Source organism: Hibiscus syriacus, unplaced genomic scaffold (assembly GCF_006381635.1).
Source record: "Hibiscus syriacus cultivar Baekdansim isolate YM2019G1 unplaced genomic scaffold, ASM638163v2 tig00112634_pilon, whole genome shotgun sequence".
NCBI lineage: Eukaryota > Viridiplantae > Streptophyta > Magnoliopsida > Malvales > Malvaceae > Hibiscus > Hibiscus syriacus.
The window spans coordinates 135,006-155,311 of NW_024063372.1; the positions used below are offsets into that span (position 1 = coordinate 135,006).

General features: G+C 33.6%; 3 protein-coding genes across 3 annotated transcripts; all 3 read right to left on the reverse strand.

The window, feature by feature from the left end:
* Nucleotides 1-1,704: 1,704 nt before the first annotated feature.
* Nucleotides 1,705-8,883, reverse strand: LOC120182268 (phosphoinositide phosphatase SAC3-like). The gene is made up of 16 exons (XM_039187260.1): nt 8,319-8,883; nt 7,903-8,107; nt 7,647-7,812; nt 7,204-7,426; nt 7,015-7,091; nt 6,727-6,914; nt 6,532-6,629; nt 6,148-6,281; nt 5,861-5,989; nt 5,188-5,551; nt 4,324-4,445; nt 3,928-4,038; nt 3,309-3,497; nt 2,840-3,016; nt 2,337-2,442; nt 1,705-2,128 (listed from the first exon to the last, which is right to left on the reverse strand). The coding sequence occupies exons 1-16, from the start codon at nt 8,433-8,435 to the stop codon at nt 2,048-2,050; spliced, it is 2,487 nt and encodes an 828-aa protein (XP_039043191.1). The 5' UTR covers nt 8,436-8,883; the 3' UTR covers nt 1,705-2,047.
* Nucleotides 8,884-11,929: 3,046 nt separating this feature from the next.
* LOC120182270 (fatty-acid-binding protein 2-like) lies at nt 11,930-14,602 on the reverse strand. Its single transcript, XM_039187262.1, has 10 exons — nt 13,974-14,602; nt 13,666-13,885; nt 13,305-13,380; nt 13,096-13,198; nt 12,904-12,972; nt 12,766-12,802; nt 12,582-12,656; nt 12,450-12,501; nt 12,325-12,369; nt 11,930-12,249 (listed from the first exon to the last, which is right to left on the reverse strand). Exons 1-10 carry the CDS (start codon nt 14,480-14,482, stop codon nt 12,152-12,154), a joined length of 1,284 nt encoding a protein of 427 aa, XP_039043193.1. The 5' UTR covers nt 14,483-14,602; the 3' UTR covers nt 11,930-12,151.
* Nucleotides 14,603-17,059: 2,457 nt separating this feature from the next.
* Nucleotides 17,060-19,586, reverse strand: LOC120182271 (2-hydroxy-6-oxononadienedioate/2-hydroxy-6-oxononatrienedioate hydrolase 1). Its single transcript, XM_039187264.1, has 4 exons — nt 18,861-19,586; nt 17,740-17,838; nt 17,563-17,630; nt 17,060-17,363 (listed from the first exon to the last, which is right to left on the reverse strand). Exons 1-4 carry the CDS (start codon nt 19,485-19,487, stop codon nt 17,252-17,254), a joined length of 906 nt encoding a protein of 301 aa, XP_039043195.1. The 5' UTR covers nt 19,488-19,586; the 3' UTR covers nt 17,060-17,251.
* Nucleotides 19,587-20,306: the final 720 nt, after the last annotated feature.

Genomic DNA, 20,306 nt, shown 5'->3' on the forward strand with positions numbered 1-20,306 from the left:
GACGATTTTGGTAATTATTGTAAAAAAATATTTTATTTCTCTAAATAAGTTTCTCATAATTATGTTTCTTTATTTTTATAAAGACAACATTTTACTAATTTAACCCTTTTATTAAATCTATATATTGTATTATTTTTTTATTAATCGGTTTAAATATTTCGTAATGATTTGAAACTGTAATAGATAAATGAATACAATTATGGAGAAAACGAGAACATGCATGCATGGGATATCAATGATGTAACATGTTGATCAGACAATATTTTGTTGTTTGTGCTGAAAATAACAAATTTGGAGATCATGAGGATCGACCTTACTTTGATTAAATTAATGAAACATCAAAATTATTTAAATTGAAACGAACAACACCTGTCAGTAATGGCGGATAAGATTAATTTCCGGATGCTTATGAGAATTGAATGTTTCTCGGGAAACAAACAAATACTCTGTGTTTGTCATTTGCAGCAGGGAAAATTAACCGTATCTAATGAATTGCCCATTGTTTCAACGCCTTCAAATCACTTTTTACTCCTCAACTGACAATGGACCCGATTCAGCCTGAAACGCAAAAACAATGTAGTTAGTACTTTGTAACTTTCAGTCGGGAGATTAATGTAACAAATGAAATGGGGTTGAAGAATACCAGCTGGCGGTACTTCAGAGAGTAAAACATATCGAGATAATGGTGATAAATCACAAATGATTTTAGGTTAAAGGAGATGAATTTATAAAAAAAATATATAAAAATTTAAAAATTTTAGGTAGGGTAATTGCCCCGGCCAATCCCTTATAACCGCGGTCAAGGTTTGAAACATGCTTCCAGAAGCCGTACACCCGAGTCAGTGTCAACAACCTCTCCGAATATATCTGCCAAGTGTATCTGATTCCAACAATGCAAACATATAAACATCATTGTCAACAAGGTGAGATGAAAGTAGTAAATCTCCTACAATGCAGAGAAATAAGAATTGTGAGCTTACTTCTGGATACGTTTCAAGCTGCCCTTGGAGATCTTATCCCAGTAAGATGGACATTTGTCGACGAAGTTGATGAGGATCTCGGCAACCTGATCACCGTGATAAGGATCGATGTTGAACCCCTGTTTTCCGTGAACAATGATCTCAGCAAGCAGGTCCACCTTTGCAGGTTGCAAATGTGGGCAAACCGCAAATTCATACCTTTATATCGTAATATTTTACATTGATAGAGAGGTATGTAATTTATATTTAATCAAAAATAAATTTAAAAAATTAAAGATAAAAAGAACTAAGATATTTCATCACTCAAACTTCATTTCAAAAAATTTCAAATCAAAAATATAAAATTTAAATTGGGTCAATTTTTCGAATAAAATTTTACTTTCTATTTGGCGGCATATACGTCAGGCGGCCGTTTCAGCCTTTCCGACATCCATTTCATTGATTTTTTTTCTTCATTTTTTTAAAAAAATTCTCTCGTGATAAATAAACAATCAAAAACGAATATTGTTTTTAATACAGTGATAACACTGAAAAAAAACAAGTTAATATATAATATATTTATGGAAACAAACCCCGGGAGGCTGAAAAAAGTTAAAAGCTCTAGAACTCGGCAGCTTGCCATAAAGCCAACTATCAGCCCCCCACCCCCCAAATGCAACATCGGTTTCATTTTCATGTATCGTCCGGCCACGGATGGAAAGGAAATAAAGAATCAAAGACCCGATTGAAACGGAGCTCTTTGAAAATGCGAAAAATATATTTACAAGACCGACCTATTGAAACTGAAAGACCTATTGAAACTGAAAGACCTATTAAGGAATTAAAGAGAGATTGATGATGAGCACCCAGAGGAATCCCTGTTTTAACCGTAGACTATTTACTCTTTTTCTTGTAGGAGTATTAGTTTCTGATTTAGGGTCTTGGGGGATCGGATCGGATTGGAAGCGAGGTTATCTTACATAAGAGTGCCACTACAACTGCCTTTTGACTCAACAGCTTCCACCACTACAGCAGCTTGACTAGGTGGAGCCATGGATGTCACTGATTCGAGGAAACCGAGCAAAACTTTAATGGGAAAGCACATGTCCATCGTTCACCCACTGCACAAAACTATCGGTAAATTCCTCGGTTCCTTTCCGCTGCATTCCCTACATAAATATATAACTCGGGTTAGCCATTATTTCATGCTTGAGAAACTCACAGCTGCAGTTTTTACAAAATACATTGTAGAAATCGAGTTGATCGCAAAACCTTGATTCATAAATGGTGCATTTTTTATGCGACAATCTATATAATACATCATATAACCATAAAAGTATGATTCAAGAGCCTCCCGCTGGCAATACAAGTACCAACCTTCATATTCGATCCATATTCACTGGTAGATGGGGTTGTTTCTCCCAATACTCCATTGACAACATTCTCCAACGAAAGCCCTGGAGAGCTTTGAAGTAGTGATGACCTGCAGATATATATGACGACCTCTGAAATGTAGTTTCCTCACATAGGTTATACAAAATTTATCCCGAAATCGAGAAATTCTCTCATTGCTGTAAAAATGCAGAAACCTTGCAGAACAAACTGTGGAAGAGCAGTGCCCTTTTTTTTGTATGCATGCATCAGTGTTGGGGGAAGAACAGGTTTAGTTCCGAATAATAACATAAATCTTTTGATTTTTCAAGTTAGTTGATATTATCATTTGTAACCTGCAGTGCAGGTAATAAGCACGACAAAAAGAGTGTACAAACGGAAAAGACCATATAGGAAAGGTTTATGCGTACGTTATCTGAACAGATGCTAGTGTGGACTTGAAGCTTATGCTTCGGAGCATACATGAAATATAGAACAGGAAACCATACCTCTCATATGGTTCGTCCTCGCATGAATTTCCGGAAGTTGAAAGCCAGTCTAAGTCAACAAAGTTAGAGCAGTTAACTCCATCCCCATGTCCAGAAAAGAAAATTTGACCTGTTTCAAGATAGCGATCTCTTTGCACGTCTCCAAACAACTGCCTTCGAGGCATAGAGGGTGTACACCTGCACAATGAATTTGAAGATATCTGTATCAAAGGTGATCCATTAATTATAGGAAACCATAAAACATCAAGTTCCACCAGCTGATTCAGGCAGCAACACCTAAACAGAAGCTAAAAAGTAATGAAACCACTGATAAAAAAGATTAGCTCAGTAAAGCATATAGATTAAAGATTCGACGATCAATACAACTGAAACCGCAATGGAGAACAGAAGGTTGTAGCTATTAGAAAGTAGAAACCAATGACAACTCAACGTAAACAATGTTCAACAATGGGAATGGAAAGCAAGTAACCTTGAATACGACATATCACTCTCACAAGTTGATATCTCGGGTGATGACTCTGAAAGGCCATTGCTTCCTTGTGATCGGTCAGGCAAAGTTGAATTGGCAAATTTCTCCTGCTTATCTTTTGCGGCTGGCAAAGGTGACCCAGTTTGACGAAGAATGTTTCCATCAGAAAATGATCTTTTGAAAAATGACCTGAAAATTAAGGATTAGAAAGTGAAGTGATACACAGCAATAATCAAATGACTAAATAGAAAGTCAAATCAAAACAAAGAAGAAAATGCAAAAAATCTCGTTTGCATACATTACCTACTTACTAAATTCATTGCATCAAAACTGTGAACAAGAGTCGTATAGTTCATGATGAAACGTGGAAGCCATTACATAACTGTTTGTTTTTCATACTCACAAGTCCTAATGTACACTAATAGTGGCTTTCCACCACAACTCAGAAAAACCCCATAACCAGAATTTCCGAATTAACAAGAAAGTTGAGCATTCAAAACAAGCAATTGTAGGAAGCATGTTCACAGAGATGTGGTTCCCAAAATAAAGAATGGAGAATATTTATAGTGACTACTTTATGGCTCAGGCACGAAGCTCAAGGTTTTACTTAGATAACTACCTTCCATCTTCGTCCACAATGGTTTCCCCGTTTCTTCCCCTATAATGATGTTCTGAACCCAACTCCCAAAGGGCAGGTTTACCAACCAGGGGCTGGAAATGCCCAAGGAATCTGTACAAAGAATTATTACAAGAGTTGGTCAAGATATTAACAATAATATATTTAAGAAATGAATTGAAGATAATTATAAGAGAAATGTCAAATTGACTGAATTCAAAATAAAATATATGAGCCTTTTTTTCCATTCGGTACGATCAGGGATGTATTAAACCAAAAAGGGCTAACTACCTATATGCATCAAAGTTGTAGAACATGCTTTAAGGTCATTCGGTGTCGAAGTGAGACGGACATCAATTTTCACCCTGGAAGTAAGACAAACATGATACTGAAACTTACACATTAATGGCATCTTGTTTCTCAGCATCCATATATGCATTGCTATAGTATCGTTGAAGTGTTCTAAAGAACTCCTGTGACTGGGTTGCAGCTCTCCACTGACCCCTTCTCTCAGAGAATATCTGCATTGTATAAAAGATCAGAAAATTAACAAACTGAGATGATTGTATTTATAAGTTATATCTAAATTTTGACAGGCTGGTGATGCATGTTACTGGAATGAGTTAAGTAACAAATATTCCCCTCTTCATTTATTTCCCAAAGAACAAATATTACAATAACAAATTGGAATGCCACAAGTAGTGATTGGAAGAAAAGTGGTCTTGGAGGTGTTTTAAGAGATCATTCTGGTTCAATTTTAGGCTCTTTTAAGGAGTCTGCTGGTTCGGGTCCTCCTACATTGATGGAGGTTAAAGCTATTCAAAGGGGTTTATCTTTCTTTGTCTCTTTTCAAGGGATGGTAAAAGATCGGTTGATTATTGAGTGATAGCAGGGTGGCAGTGGACTGGATTAAGAATGTTGATTTATGCCCAGTTGTGTATGCTTTTATTGTTAGAGATATAGTTGATAAACTTAGTTTTTGAGGGGGTTGTTAGATGGGTTGCAAGGACAGCAAACTTAGAGGCTGATGCTTTAGCCAAGGCTGGTATAGGCTGACTAATATGTTGTTGTTTGCGGTTGTTTTTTGGTTTTCTGGTTCTTGTAAGGGGTATATTGGTTTTTATTCTGTTGTAATTCTACCTATGTTGAATGAAATCATAAGGCACTCTTTTCCTCCTTCCGCTGATTAGGAACTTTTCTACAAGCTCCATTAATCAAGAAGGGGGTTTTTAACAAGGCCTTCAAATCTTATAAAAAAAATACCTTATTGTGAGCTGCAGAACCACCGTATTGGTGTGCAAGTGTGTCACCCATTCTCTCATAGAAACACATTAAATTATCTGCCAAAGGATCATTCAGATCTATCTTTGGGGTATCTCTAATCCCTATAGCATGAAGCTGATGTCCGAGGGCAGCCAATCCATATGCATACTGTGCAACGTTAGTGCGATCTAGACAGTCTATACAATTGGTCCTAAGCACACCTCTTTGGAAAGTTGGAGGCTTGAGAGAATGATTTCCATTAGTACCATTCTTATATCCCGAACAATTCCTCTCCAATCTGTACGCATCATCAGTAACATTGTTGCGATATCTCTGGGGTGACATGTCAATATCATTATCATTCCTGTATCATCGTTTGAGAACAAAGATGCCATTTTCAACTAGTAAGAGATACAAAACAGAGATCTTTAATATTTACACCATATCATCATTAAAGTTCCACCATATTAATTAATAATATATAGAAATCCATAACTCATAAAACCAAGTGTCAACCTTATGCAAAAGTCAAACATGTTGCAAATTCAAAATCCCTACTGATGAGTGAGATTGTGATGGGTATCTAGACAACATTCATTACTATTTTTAGAAAAAGTCATATTTACAAAATTTTCATATACGAAACCAGAAGTTATTAATGTGAAAAACGTACTCAAAGGAAGACCAAGCCATGCGCTCCTCGGGTCTCAAGGTTGAAGTGACCCGACAATAAAAGAAACCTGTTAGCATTAATGCATACGCAGCCACTTTGCCCAAAAGCAGCAACACATTTGTCGCTTTGCTGGAAGGGGAAAAGTGGAAGATTTTTATTGCTGGTTAGGAATCAAGCTATAAAAATAAAAACGAATCAATCAAAAGGAGAAAAGAGAAATAAATAGAAGGGGAAAGAAAGCGTAATGCATATTAGTTTGGGGACAAAATAACAAGATTATGACATACCTCCGAGAATGTTTGTGTAGATCCCAGTGAAGGAACCTCAATCGATTCTCTTCTGACAAATCTTTATTTATAACATCAATTGCATTTGCAAACTCTTGTCGAAGAATTGACTCTCGAGGCTTCTTCTCTTGTGTCTGCTCATCACACAAAAGCTATAAGATACTGAACCTTATCATTAAATCAGTGATATCGTAGAGTTGCATAAAAAAATCAAAATACCATGCTACCCCCCCCCCTCAGAACCAAATTTTAGGCTTTCTACACATGCACTGTTTTTAAGAAATATACCAGCTTATGAAATAATAGAAGAAAATAGAAGGTTGGGATAATGAAGAGATACAGCCGAGAAACCTTAAAGGGGTACAGGGTGATATAATGAATCACCTTAATCAAATTCAAAATAATTATAGGGTTGTCATATCTTTTGACAAGATTTTCAAAATGAAGTCTGGTTGCCTCATAATTTTTGTCCATCTTTGACACTGGAAAAAGAGAAAAAGGGTTAGTTTTTCTTTTTCCGAGCAAATAAAAATGCCTGCAGCAGAACCTGAAATACTCCCATCAATTACGAGCACATACATATGATATCTGGTTTAAGATTCAAACGTGAGGTTTCTTGTGACCAAAAGAGTGGAATTGAGCCTCGGTTCTGGACAATAGAAGTTATTTCTGCAGGAAGCCCATCAGGGACATCCTCGAATACAATCTGCTCTGTCTCAACATCATTAGCTACTCTTCCTTTTTCATTTACCCCTCGTTTTAAATACCTACATACAAAATCAAGTATGATTTCTTTTCACATAGCACTAGTGTGCTATAAAAATGAAAATGAGCTTTTTCCCCACTAATACGGGAAAACTTTCTTACCTGGTACCAGCATAATGGCGGGATCGCCTGGCAATGAGCGTAAGCTTGAAATCCCTTCCAGCCACAGAAAGCATGGCCTACATTCATATGGCCAAAATGTCAAACTAAAAGCTAACCATCCATCTTAGAAGCACAACAGAAACTTAATAAAACATTAGCTAATAACTTCAAATGAGCACCATCCTTAACCTGCTTAAAGAAGCCATACACCAATGCAACTGTCCACAAACTATTCTGGAGGTGATTGCGGATCCCTCTAGTTAGGAACTCATTCCATACAAACATGGTCTCATAAAGAACCTGACTTGGTTCATTATTACACATGTTCTTTTGAAGACTACGCATAACATGGTATGAATAGCTGAAGAAGAAGTCCTTTGTCAGATCGACCGTGCACAGGAGCTTCTTGTATCTAAATAAAAAGTGAAACAATTAATATCAAATTAAAAATTATATGCATAATCCGTTGCAGAAAAGTCGCAATTTAAAAGTTAAAAAACAAAGGGGACAAAATAGTATGCCAGTAATTTTATACTAATCATAGTACAGAACAGAACAGAAAATCTTTCTGCAAATATACATGACTTCTTAAAAGTGGACCAAGTGTATCAGCAAAAAGGAAAGAAGAAGACCTATTCTCATCCTTAGAGTTCGCAATGTTTGAGTCAACAATTGAATTTGGAACAGGAATCATCTCACTCTTTGAAACCGCATATACATTATGACCGCGAATTGAGCCAATCTGCTTTCTTTTCGTTATAATAAGCATATAGTAAGGCCCCAAAAATTTAATGAACCCTAAAACATGAAACAGTTTAGGTATTAGATTGGCATTTGAATAACATTAATAGTCCCCTAAAGTCATAATGTAAATTCCAACATCCATACCAACAATGCCATAACAATTTGTAACAAATTTCAATCCTCCTGTGGATATGTTTCCTTCATGTATTCGTCTCAACAACTCAGAGCATTCACTCTCTGAATACGTGGTAGAATCTTCACGAATGTTTAGCTCGGAAGGATCAAGCCGGTCTATCTTTAACACTCTCCAATACGTTCTACTCTTGTCCCTTCCAATCATATAAAAGTTCTTCACACAAACACCAAAATGAAATTAGTTAAAACAAAATTCTTTTTCCACTTAATTTAATAGTAGTTCAACATCAAAACAAAATAACAAATCCATTCAAGTAAAATTAAATCCAAACTAAGCTGCTAACAACGTAAACTAATGAGATCAAAGCAAAGAAAGAAACAATAATACAAATAAACAAAAAAAATGGAAATGAAAGAGAAATTACCGATCGAGTTTCGTAGAGTCTGAATTTCTGCATACACGTAGACGGTTGAAATTGGGAGGAGCTGCCATTATCGTCAATATCATCGCAATCGCACCCTTTCGCAGCGGATGATTCCATGGTAAGCTTCTTCTTTTTCGCTCCGTTTTCGATTTCTAGATTCAGATCTCCCCGAGCCCCAGGCTCAGGGAATTTGTCAAAAGAGCATGCACTTACAACCGAACTTTTCTCGCTTTTACTTTTCGTTGAGAGAAAAATTCATACCTTAATCCGGAATTATCTTATTCTTGCCAAACCATAATCGCTCCTCCTTTGCAAATAATAGAGCTGGGCTGCTTCAAATACAGCATCTTCTTTGTAATCGGAAGAAGAAGAAAAACGACGAGACACGGAACTCAGAGAAGACCTTTTCTTTAATCCCCAACTTCGATTATTTTCCCTTTCACAGCCAAACAAAACAAATGCCAAACGCCGAATTACTTTGACACAATTTGAGATCTTTCTCCAATCACGGCCGAGATTGAAGAGATTACAGAAATCGAAATGAAAATTAAACAATGTTGTATTTATTTATATAAAAAAGAAAAATAAATATTTTTAGATGAAAAGGGTAGCTGCTAGGTTAATATTAGTGATGATGATGTTATTGTTGTTTAGCTAATTAGTTTCGTTGATCTAGCTGCTTTTATTATTTTATTTTGATAATGATGATGTGTTTAAATTATATAATAAATACGAAAATAAATTAATTAGTTGAAAAATAAAAAATTGTGTTGATAAATAAAAAATACAAATAGCAAAATTTATTATACGAGTTATGTTCACCACGTATGTTATGATCTAACCAATAAAAATCATCTATTTTATTTTTTTCATATAATTAATCTAATAGAAAACGATAAAATAAATAATTTTTATTAATTAAAATCATCTATACCGTAGTGAATAAAGTTCATGAAATAATTTTTCTTTAAGTCACCCTCACGCTCACGTATTATAATTACCCTTAGGGTGCGTTTGGTTCACGGAATGTAACATTACCAGTGAGAATGTAAGATTACCAGTGAATAGGATTACTGGGAATGTTGTATTTTGTGTTTGATTAGTTTAGCAGGAATATAATATTACTGTGTTTGGTTAAAGGAATAAAAGATTATTGGAATGTATATTTGACTAAATTGTCCTTATTATATATTTGGTTTTTTAACAAGTTGGAAAATATTTATATATTTTCTTTAAAAAATTTAAATTCATTAAATTTATATAATTTTCTTTTATAAAATTGAAAATATAAAAAGATTTAATGAAAGGGTAAAATTTTATTTTTAACCCCTGAACTTCATATAAAATTTTAATTATAGACTTTTTTGTAAATCTAAAATAGTTTAAGGAAAAATTTGTAATTTAACCTTCGTATAATTTTTATTATTCAATGACAGAAGAAAGATATTTTTGAAAAAAAAATAAGGGCATTTGAGTCCAAAACGTCGGTAATCCAACAATACATAAGGAAATGGATGTAATGACATTCCGGTAATATATCCAAAAAATCCACTATTGATAATCTTACATTACCAGGAATGAGATTCCTGAGCTAACCAAACGGGAGAATGTGGACTCCATTCCCATGGGAATCTCACATTCCCCCCTCCAAACGCCCCTTTAGGTTAAATTACATTATTGACTCACTAAATTTTTATGATGTTTAAACTTTAATTAAAATCTTAAAAGATACTATTTAAGTTTTTTTTATTAAAATATTTTTTAATAATTGATAATGCATACACAACCGTTCGAATTCATGATATTTAAAGAAAATAACATTTTCTTTTACTATTGATGTCACTCAATAAATTTAACATATAATTAGAGTTTGAATGAAAAATAAATATGGAGAAACTTGAACCTAAACGGTTCAAGTTACAGTTTACTCATTAATCACATTTCATTATCTTAGTTATTTGCTAATGAATGATGAGGTTGGATTTGATATAAATTAATAAGCAATAAAATACAAAATAACCATCCAGTTCAATTGGTAGAGCATAAGGTTCTTAATTTTGAGGTCGTGGGATCGAGTCCTATGGATAACATTTCATAATTTGCAGGTCTCCTACGGAAGGTGCTCTCAACCTATTATTAGGGGCAACCTACTATCTTACCTCCCCTTACCCCATTATATATGAGAACAAAAGATAACCATTTAATAAGCAATAAAAAGTGGTTAAGAAAAGGTGGTTGAGGCAAGTTCGCTTTTAGCAAAGCTTGCGTGCTTTCCTTTGGACTTGGATGATTTGGTAAATTGGTTTGGCAAGAAGAAAAGGAGATTAAATTAAAAGTGTGACGTAACCACCGGAAGCATGTGACCCGGACTCCTCACTCACTTCATCTCGACTCAAAAAGCCCCTTTCGATTTTGACTCGTGGCCGTGTCAGTGATCTGGTTATATTTTTACTATGTTACATCAAATTATATTAGATTAAAAGGTATAATACATAAATGGTCATTTGATTACAGAATGTTACTTTCTTGAGTCTTCTAATTATTAAAGGTTACAAAATGATCATTCAACTATTATATGTTCAAACTCATTGTTCTCCATTAAAAAATTAACGACAGTTTGACTTGAACGTTAACTTGTTGACTGAGATATTAAAAAATTATATTTTAAAGATGTCTACTTATATCGTCGTTTCTTTCAAACACCGTCGAGACAACGTAATGTTTCAAACACTAGCTCGATGTCATAATGTAAACAAAACTCGATCTATAAAATACAACTCAAATGATTCTTGGATCATATTTTATCATATCATAATGAGCAAGTTTACGTACAGCTCAGACGACCGCTAAGTTTTTTAACAAAAAAAAAGAGAATTTGGAACATTTGAATAGTCCAATGACTATTTGATAACTTTGAATAGTCGTGGACTCAATAAAACATCTTATAATTGGAGACCAATTTGTAACTTTCAATAATCAACGACTCAACAAAGCAACGCGCTATAGTCGGTGACCATTTATATACTTTATCCAAGATTAAATTATGATCTCAAATTAAATTATATTTTTATATGGAGCGTTTATGATTTGAGTCGATTTTTTTAAATCATATTGATTATGAATTATTTTAGGTTCTACTTATTTTTGAGTTAGGTTTATGTAATATTAAACTCTAATTGTTTTAAATTATGTTCATTTTGAATTGATATAACTTTAGCCTTCAAATTTGAAAAGAAAGCATTTCAAGAATTAAAATATTTTAAAAACATAAATTTAAAAGTCAAAACATCATTAAACCTTTCAAATTTGAATAAATTTATATGTTGATCTATTTAAATTCAGATTGAACAATTTAAAAAAAAATAACTTTACAATCAAATTAAATTTTAAATTGAATTTAATTCTATAAATTTATATGTTTACTAAATATAACACGTGTCACGTCATCTAAGATAATAATATGACACATAATACATCACTGAAAAGAATAATATTACATGTGCCACGCCAACGGTAATAAACTGTAACAGAACTAGAAATGTGATTACCTTCGTGTAATAAAAAAGGATGAAGATGACAGCATATAGTGTTAAGGGGGCATCTATTTCAACTGATGATTATAACAAATCTACAAAGAATGTGTGTTTAAAACTATCCTAACAAAAACAATTGCAATGTTTTGCATTGAGTTTTCCTGATTCTCCCTCTTGTTTTTGTTCATCAGCCAAACCCCTCGACAGTACAGTATAAACATCCTCGAGTTCCTTGAATCCGGTAGCGCCATTTTGCTCGTTTAAAAACTGGAAAAAAATGGTGATGGGAAACAAGCCACTTCAGCATCTCCTCATGATGCTTGCGATGTTTCGGCCAATGTCTTCTTTTGATTGCTCAGACACCGGGAAATCTCCGATGTACATGTCGAAGAAAGCCCCTGGCATACAGCCGATATTAGAATCCCTACCCTTTAAAGTGTTGAGGAACGTCGGGACAAAGGGCTTTTACTTACTGCATAAATCCTTGCTATGGACAGCTCCAATCTGGTCACCTCCAACTGCAAGAGGGATGTATAATTCGTGCAATATTTTCCGAAAACAAAATACCGATCTTCTATTAAACAAGAAAGAAACTTACTTTTGGTGATTAGTTGTCCATCAGCTGTCCTTTGGAAGTCTATTATTGTTCCCTGCAATACCCGATATTGTTAACTTGCTGCTACATTAGATCGAATAGAAACAAGACAGATGAAAGATGACGGGGAATTACAGCAGGCAATGAAATATCATGAGTGAAGTAGGAACCGAATGTACTGAGGCAACGATAATCTGTGTTGGGATTTGTCTGGTTGAAGTCAAGAAATTTGTTAGAAGTCCAGCAGATCTAGAAAAGCAAATAAAAGGAGGAAGACGGGTGAAGAGAAAAAAAAATTGTACAGACTTAAATTGTTTACCTTTACTAAACGCGCTCGAAGAGATTTTTCAAATGCGCTGCAATATACACAGGTAGAATCATATAAAGGGGGCATGCAATTAGACTATCAAGTTCGCAAAAGTTTGAAGGTGAAAGAAATGGGGGAAAAAGAACTTACTCTCTAACTGTATTTACTTTCATTCCATTGCAGTTTACCACTAGCCTAACTGTCATACCAATATCTTCCCTGAACACTCGAATAAAACCGTAAGAAAATAGACAAAGAAAAGACATTAAAAAAGCCTATGAATGTTCCAAGTCTTTGACGAAGCCTTGATTGGTATTGTGTAATATGAAAATTCTTAAATACCTCAGAAGATCCTGATAAAAATAATTGTTTTTGTTCAGTTCACCCACGGGTATAGAAGCATACTTTGCACCCAATTTCTGGCAAATGGAGTGCGGATGAATATCTGTAAGAGGAAACGGAAAATCAAGCAGAGTTGTTGAAGCACATGGAAAAGCACATAATTAATAACACAAGGTAGGAGGAATGAAGCAAAATCCACAAGTACTTACAAAAACCAAATGCATACACCTTCAGAGACTTAATTTTGATTATCTTCATGGTTCTTGATCCAGTACCAACAAGCACCTATAAGCATAGAGACATAGCTCGAGTTATTGCATAAAGAACCCAGAACTGCCAACACGTAAAAAAAAAACAGATAATGTTAAAAACCAAAGCATGTTCCCATTGTGACATTCATGTTTGAACAAATAATGTTTTGCAATATAAATCCCACGGCTAACAATGAAAAGCTTCAAAAATCAATTAGTTTAAATTTTCAATAAAGGCACCTATAAGGCATCTATGCAACTGCGGGAAGTAAATGGCATATTGCAGATGATTGATACAGTAATGTCCCAGATGTTTTACCTCGGAAGCTAAACTGGAATTATATTGCATTTCTGATATGTTATCCAAGATTGTTGGGAACTCAATGCCGGTTTTGGATTCTACAGCATGTCGTCTCCAGTTCAAATCTAGAAAAGATAGACTGCCACATTCTTGACCAACTTCACAAGGCCTTCTGTCTATGTATTCTGGCATTTTAACTTCTGCGTTATCAAGAGGAACGGCTAGTGCCTCTGAAGATCTGATCACATGACATCAGATACCTTAATCAATGAGAAACCATGTCACTAGACAAACACAATGTAATTAGTGAGATAAAAAAATGTTACAAGTTGTCTAATGGTGGAATCAGAGCAGCAGCTAAGGACAGCAAAGGAATGTGTTGAAGTGCTTCTGCTTCTCCAAAGAAGTTTGTCATTGCATAACTCGAAATTTTACCAATAAATAGTGGAGTGGCTGATAAGCCTCTTGAATCCGAAGAGAAGCAAAACCCAGGAATATTGTTCTTACAAGAAGCAATGTGTTTAACCAGAGCTGAAGACTTGCAACCACCACGCTGGTTACCAGATGATATGTCCCTACTCAGCCTCGAAGTTGACATGGTAGAGAACCAAAACAGAACAGCCCCTGTAAACTTTGACATGCAACTAAAAGCTTCTGGAAACGCAAGACTACCAGGCACATACAATTGTTTGGAATGGTACAAAGAGCTGTCAACAAACGAACTAAACAGCGAAAACAAATGAACTCCCAAACCACTAGAAACAAAGTTCTCCATTGGAAAAATATGAGGAGACCCTCCATCTAAATCCATGAAAAAAAACCAATTATTCGGCATACATTGGAAGTCAGCTAATTGCCCAGTTCAGAGACCTTTAACTTTCTCTTCCCTGAACTGAGCAAATTGGGTGATCAAGTTTACCACCCAATTCGAAAAAAATGCACCAGCAAAGGAAAAAAAATGATGATCCAATTAGAATTCAACATGATCCATTTAAGAAAACCAAAGAAAACAATCAGCAACTAAAAATACTATTCGATTAAAAGAATAATAATCATAGTAAAAGTTTCAAAATCAAAAACGAAGCAAAGCTAATTATACATTCATCATATGCAAACCAAAACAAAAAGTGAAATACTTCAAAATAGCTCCCTTACAAGAAACCAGCATTTGAATTTATTGAGAGAATTCAAAAAGGGTAAAATTTAACGAGCTCAACCCAGAAACTTCGAGAATAGAGAGTCCAAAATGCAAAGAAAAGGAAACGTATCCGAAATTACGAGGAAGAGAACATGCATGTAAGCATCAAGTGATTCAAATTACCGACAAGGAAAGCTAGGGTTTTTCTTTTCAAATTTTCTCTTTTGAAATTCTTTTGTGTGTAAAAAAAATGAGATTTTTATTTGATCCGAGGGAGAAAAAATATGCTGGGGATGTTAAGAACACAGTGAATTAGAGCAATTTGTATTTTGAAAGGGCAAAAGTGAAATAAAAAACATTAATTTAGAGGTTTTATAGTGACTTTTGATAATAATATTAAACGTAAACTCATTATGACAATTTTTCTTATATCTTCCGAAATTCAAGAAAGATGTTTTTCCTTATGGGTCCACCGAAAATTACAATTTTTTTTGGTGGAAAGGCCATTGATAGTTGTTCCTTTAGACCCACGAAACTCCACGTGACAGTTCCACCAAAATGGACAGCAAACAGAACAGCAACTGCGTGAATTTGCTCAACTACATATTTCAAAGGTGGTCAGATCAAAGGAATAAGTGAATCTTTTAGGTGGGCACCACTAAAATTTTACAATTAATATATATTATAAAATTTATTTACACAATATATATTATAATTTTAATTAATTTTTTTAAATTCATCTAAAAATTATTTTTTTATATAAAATTAATGTTCTTAAATCAACGCTCTTAATTTTTAATTAAAATTATTTTAATTAATATATATTCTTAAATCAACACTCTTAACGTAAAATCATATGTTCTCTCTTATTAATAAATAAAAATTCAGCCACATGAAAAAAAAGAAAACAACTTCAGTGGTCGAAAATGTCTTATAATATACGATTTTAACCAACTTTTTTTGGATTTGCCAAAATGACCAACAAAAACGCAACGCGAACTCCAATTGCGTAACTCAGTTTCCAAAATCGTAGTGTGAATAGTAAAAATCGCAACGTGAATAGTAAAAATCGTAACGTGAATTGAAAAATCGCAACGCGAATTTAGAAAATCGCAAAATCTTATTGTGAATTTCAAATGGTAACTCTCTGCTTCTAGACTGGGATTTTAAGAGGAAAATAAAACTTATCTACATGTGTACAGGAATCAGCTTTTTCTTAATATAATTCAAAATTTAATTTTTTAAATGTATTTCTTTAGTCTGAGTTAAGGATTCTTTCAAATTTCAAACTTTAATTAATTGAATTTAGAATAATTTGTAATAAAGATTGACAAATGAAATAGATTTGTTGCTCATTTACATATAAATTTTTTCACGTGTACGAATATTTTTTATAAAAATTATTTATATATTTTTTCAACAAATTATTATAGATGGATGATAAGAGATAATTTACATATAGATTCGTTGCGATTATACTATTCATATTGCGCTTTTACTATTCACGTTGCGATTTTTACTATTCACGTTGCAAAATTGGAGTTCGCGTTATGAATTTGACTTTCGCATTGCGAATTTGATTTCTGTGTTGCGAATTTGACTTATGTGTTGTGATTTACAAATTCGCGTCGCGATTTACAGATTCGCGTTGCGAATTTGGAAACTGGGTTGCGAAATTGGAGTTCGCATTACGAATTTGTTGGTCATTTTGGCAAATCCAAAAAAAGTTGGTTAAAATAGTATATTATAAGGTATTTTCGGTCACTGAAGTTATTTTCTCTGAAAAAAATAACCCTAAAAAGATTATAGGAAGGAAAACATTGATTAAATCATAAATATTTTATTATATGATGTCAATAATTTCATTATCTTAACAATTAAGTGGTGTGGGTTTTTATTGTTTAGGTTCGTTGATGGTGTAAAAGGTTGGGTTTTTTATTTGCTCTGATATGGCTGGGCCTGAAATAGAGCAAAAGGGAGACTTGAAAAGAAAGGCTTTTGTATTTCGGCTAAGCATAGGTAATTGAAAAAATGAGATAACATCATTATTAGAGGAGAATATTTACTTTAAGTGAGCATGTATAGTTTGTAATTTTAACAAGTATATAAATTTATTTAAGGTAAGTACAAATTAGTGTATGTTTAAAGATAATTATTAATCATTTGACAGTAAATGTTCATTCTTTTTAAGTTTAAACTCGAAACTTAAAGAAATAACAATTTATTTACCACCAAAGTAACTGGAATTCGTGCATGCACGTTAATAGCATGAAATTGAGAAAATCAGCCTACTCAACCTACGATTAATCAATCACTTAATCCTTAAACACGTGGAGTAAATCTAATAATTCTTGAAATGGCATGCTATTATCAAACTTGGAATCTGGAGATAAAAAGGTTTCCTTGAATTATAGTATCAGAACCTCGCATAGAAATTTACAATATTAATGGGAGTTGACTTGATGATCACCCACATAGGAAGTTTTTGATGATTTTGTTGAACTGTGACGAGTCCTCGATCTGGGGCACATGAGCTGTGTTTTCTATTATTTCCAGTCTTGTCTTCTTCCCTAGGAGCCTGACATTTCCCAGTTAAGTCAATCAAATAAATAATAAATATTTTTTGAATAAAATATTTATTTTTTATCATTTATCTTAATCGTTTATTTTTTTACTCGTTCAATAATCTAAGATCATATAAAATCTAGAAATTTTACACTGTTAAAACTGTTGAAAATATAACGAGTGAGACCATGTAAAGGAAGTAATGAGCTTACTCTTTGAGTTCATGAGCCAATTTCAATGGAAAAATCTGGTCTTTATCTCCCCAAACTATCAGCACGTTCTAATCGACACCGAAAGAGGGAATGTTAAACTATTGATATTATATTTATATATCAAGCACAAATACGTCGAATAAAACGAAAAACTGGAACACCATAGAGTATCTATACCTGTTGAAGTGGAGTCAGCTTGAAGGACTCGTCGGCGGCCGCAAGGGTGACTCCCTTCAAAAGTTCCAACTTCTCTTGTCTGTTATCTGAGTATAATTGCTGCATTTTGCATGAAATTAAGTATACGTGGAAGAAGGAACATGACAGCACTTGTTGTCCTTGTAATTGACAGACATTATTACCCTTAACAGACCCCACAAAATAGGAGGAGGAAAAAAGGAACAGGAAATATAATATTTGCCAAAATGGCCCACGTTCTTTATATGCACAAATCAAATCTAGCACAGTTGATCGAATTAAAGATTGCGTTACAGTTAGGAAATCATCGCTATCAAACCCTAAAATAATAGCATTCATATCTGCCAGCTTCCAAGCAATTAATTTCACACCCACTTTGGTTAACAAATAACCCAATTGAATACCAGTTCAGCTGGTATTAATATTTTTGGATGAAGTATATTCTAGCTTGTTGAATTAAGCTCAATTGATTGATTTCATCCATGAATTTTTAAAAATTATAAAATAATCATTAAATTTTAATGAAACTATTATAAAATAATTATTAAATTTATTAAAGTTTTTACACATTATAACGTAACGATGATCATTTTTATAATAGTTTGATAAATTTAATGATCATTTAAGCACGTATTAGTGACTCTAATGGATATAGTACACCAAGGTCATTGAACCATGCTTAAATAGTATTTTGGCCACTAAACTTTCTAAAGTTACAAATAATCATTAAATTTATCGAACTATTATAAAATGACCATTAAGTTTTATCTAACAATCACAAAATAATCATTAAATTTATCAAACTTTTACATTAATTATAAAATTGTAGTTATCGTTTTGTAACAATTTGATAATTTAGTGATCATTTTGTATCTTTTAAAATTTAGAAATCAAAATAATCATTTAAACATAGTTAATTTATTCTTATGTTTTTAGTCTTAGAATTTTCTGGTGTCAAATAATTATATCAATTAGACCCTTAAATTTGAAGTAAAGTTATCTCAAGTCATTTAGTATTGGGAGGTTAAAATAAAAGTATACAATTTTATGAGACAAAAGATAAAAAGTAACTATTAAAAGGTCAGATTATGAAAGATACTTACGTTGACGATGTCGTTCCAGAAAAAATCGGGAACCATGTTGAAACGCCATGAAACAGCCAAACGACTTAAAGTCCTTATCTGAGTAGCCGTCTCCGGCAGCATGATCTCTTCGATATTCTCCACGTTAGCTCTCTCAAGCAACGCCGTGTTGTCCGCCTTCCGCATGTTGACACCGGAGCTGGCGATCACCACTTTCTCCACCGTGTCCGGCCACAGTTTCGCCATATGGTACGCCACGAACCCGCCGTAGCTCGTCCCCATGACGTGATACTTCTTCACTCGAAGCTTCTCCATCAACTTAGCCATCGAAACAGCTTGGAAAACCTCGGACCTCTCGTTGGACTTCGTCGTGGAACCGCCGAAGAAGACCAAGTCGGGGACGTAGACGTCGAAGTAGGAGGCGCAGAACTGGACCTGTCGACGCCATTGCCAGATAGCGCTGGGACCGAACCCGTGGAGCAAAAGCAAGGCGGGTTTTTGTTGTTGTTGGTCGGGTTTTGGGGACCATAAGTGGATGGTGGTGTCGTCGTCGATGTCGATGGATTTTGAAGTGAGGCCGGAGGCCGTGAGGCAACGGCGGAGATAGATTCCGTATAAGGAGACGATACTGAGAAAAGCGGGAGCCATGACGGTCGACTGGTGGAGAAAATAAGGGTTTCAATTTTCAAAGCTAGGCCATGAAAAGGGGTAAAGAAGCAGGGAGGTGTGTTGGTTTTGACTCTATTATACGAAAGCTCAAATTTCTTGGAGGAAAATTCAATGATTATGAATACGGACAGTGGAATAAATATAATTTATATTTTTTCGTAATTTGATGGTATTTATTTTATTATTTAATATTAAACAATCATATAATAATATTTAAAATATTCTTAATATGCTTTTCAACTTTTAATTGAATAAGTTTATATTTTGTGTGGTCCAAAGTAAAGGACCTTTCTAATAAGAAAACACTACATACAAAATCATTATTTTTCTTAAACTAGAATTATATCACATCATTGAAAATTAAAAATATGTATTTTCTTTTAAATATTTAGTAATTTTATAAAAGTTATTAGAGATTCAAATTTTTTTTTTCATTTTTATTAATTTAAGTATTATATATAAGTTTTAGATTTGTTTCATATATTATAATTTGTTTATTTAAAAATTTTGATATAATATTTATATAGAGATCGTCATGAGTTTGGTCCAATCGAATTTTTAACCTACTTAAATCTGACATAAGATAACACCTTTCTATCCATCAATTGACTCGATTTGAATTTATGAAAGCTCCACTCGACTTAGTTTCTATCCATCATTTAAATATAAAATTTGTTTTTTTATAATTCATAAAAAAGATTTTATAATGTTTAAATTGATCGAAGTGAAAAACATTTTTGATAAATGAATCTTTAGATGGTGGGAGAAACATTGAGAAGAGATGTGGTAAATATAGAG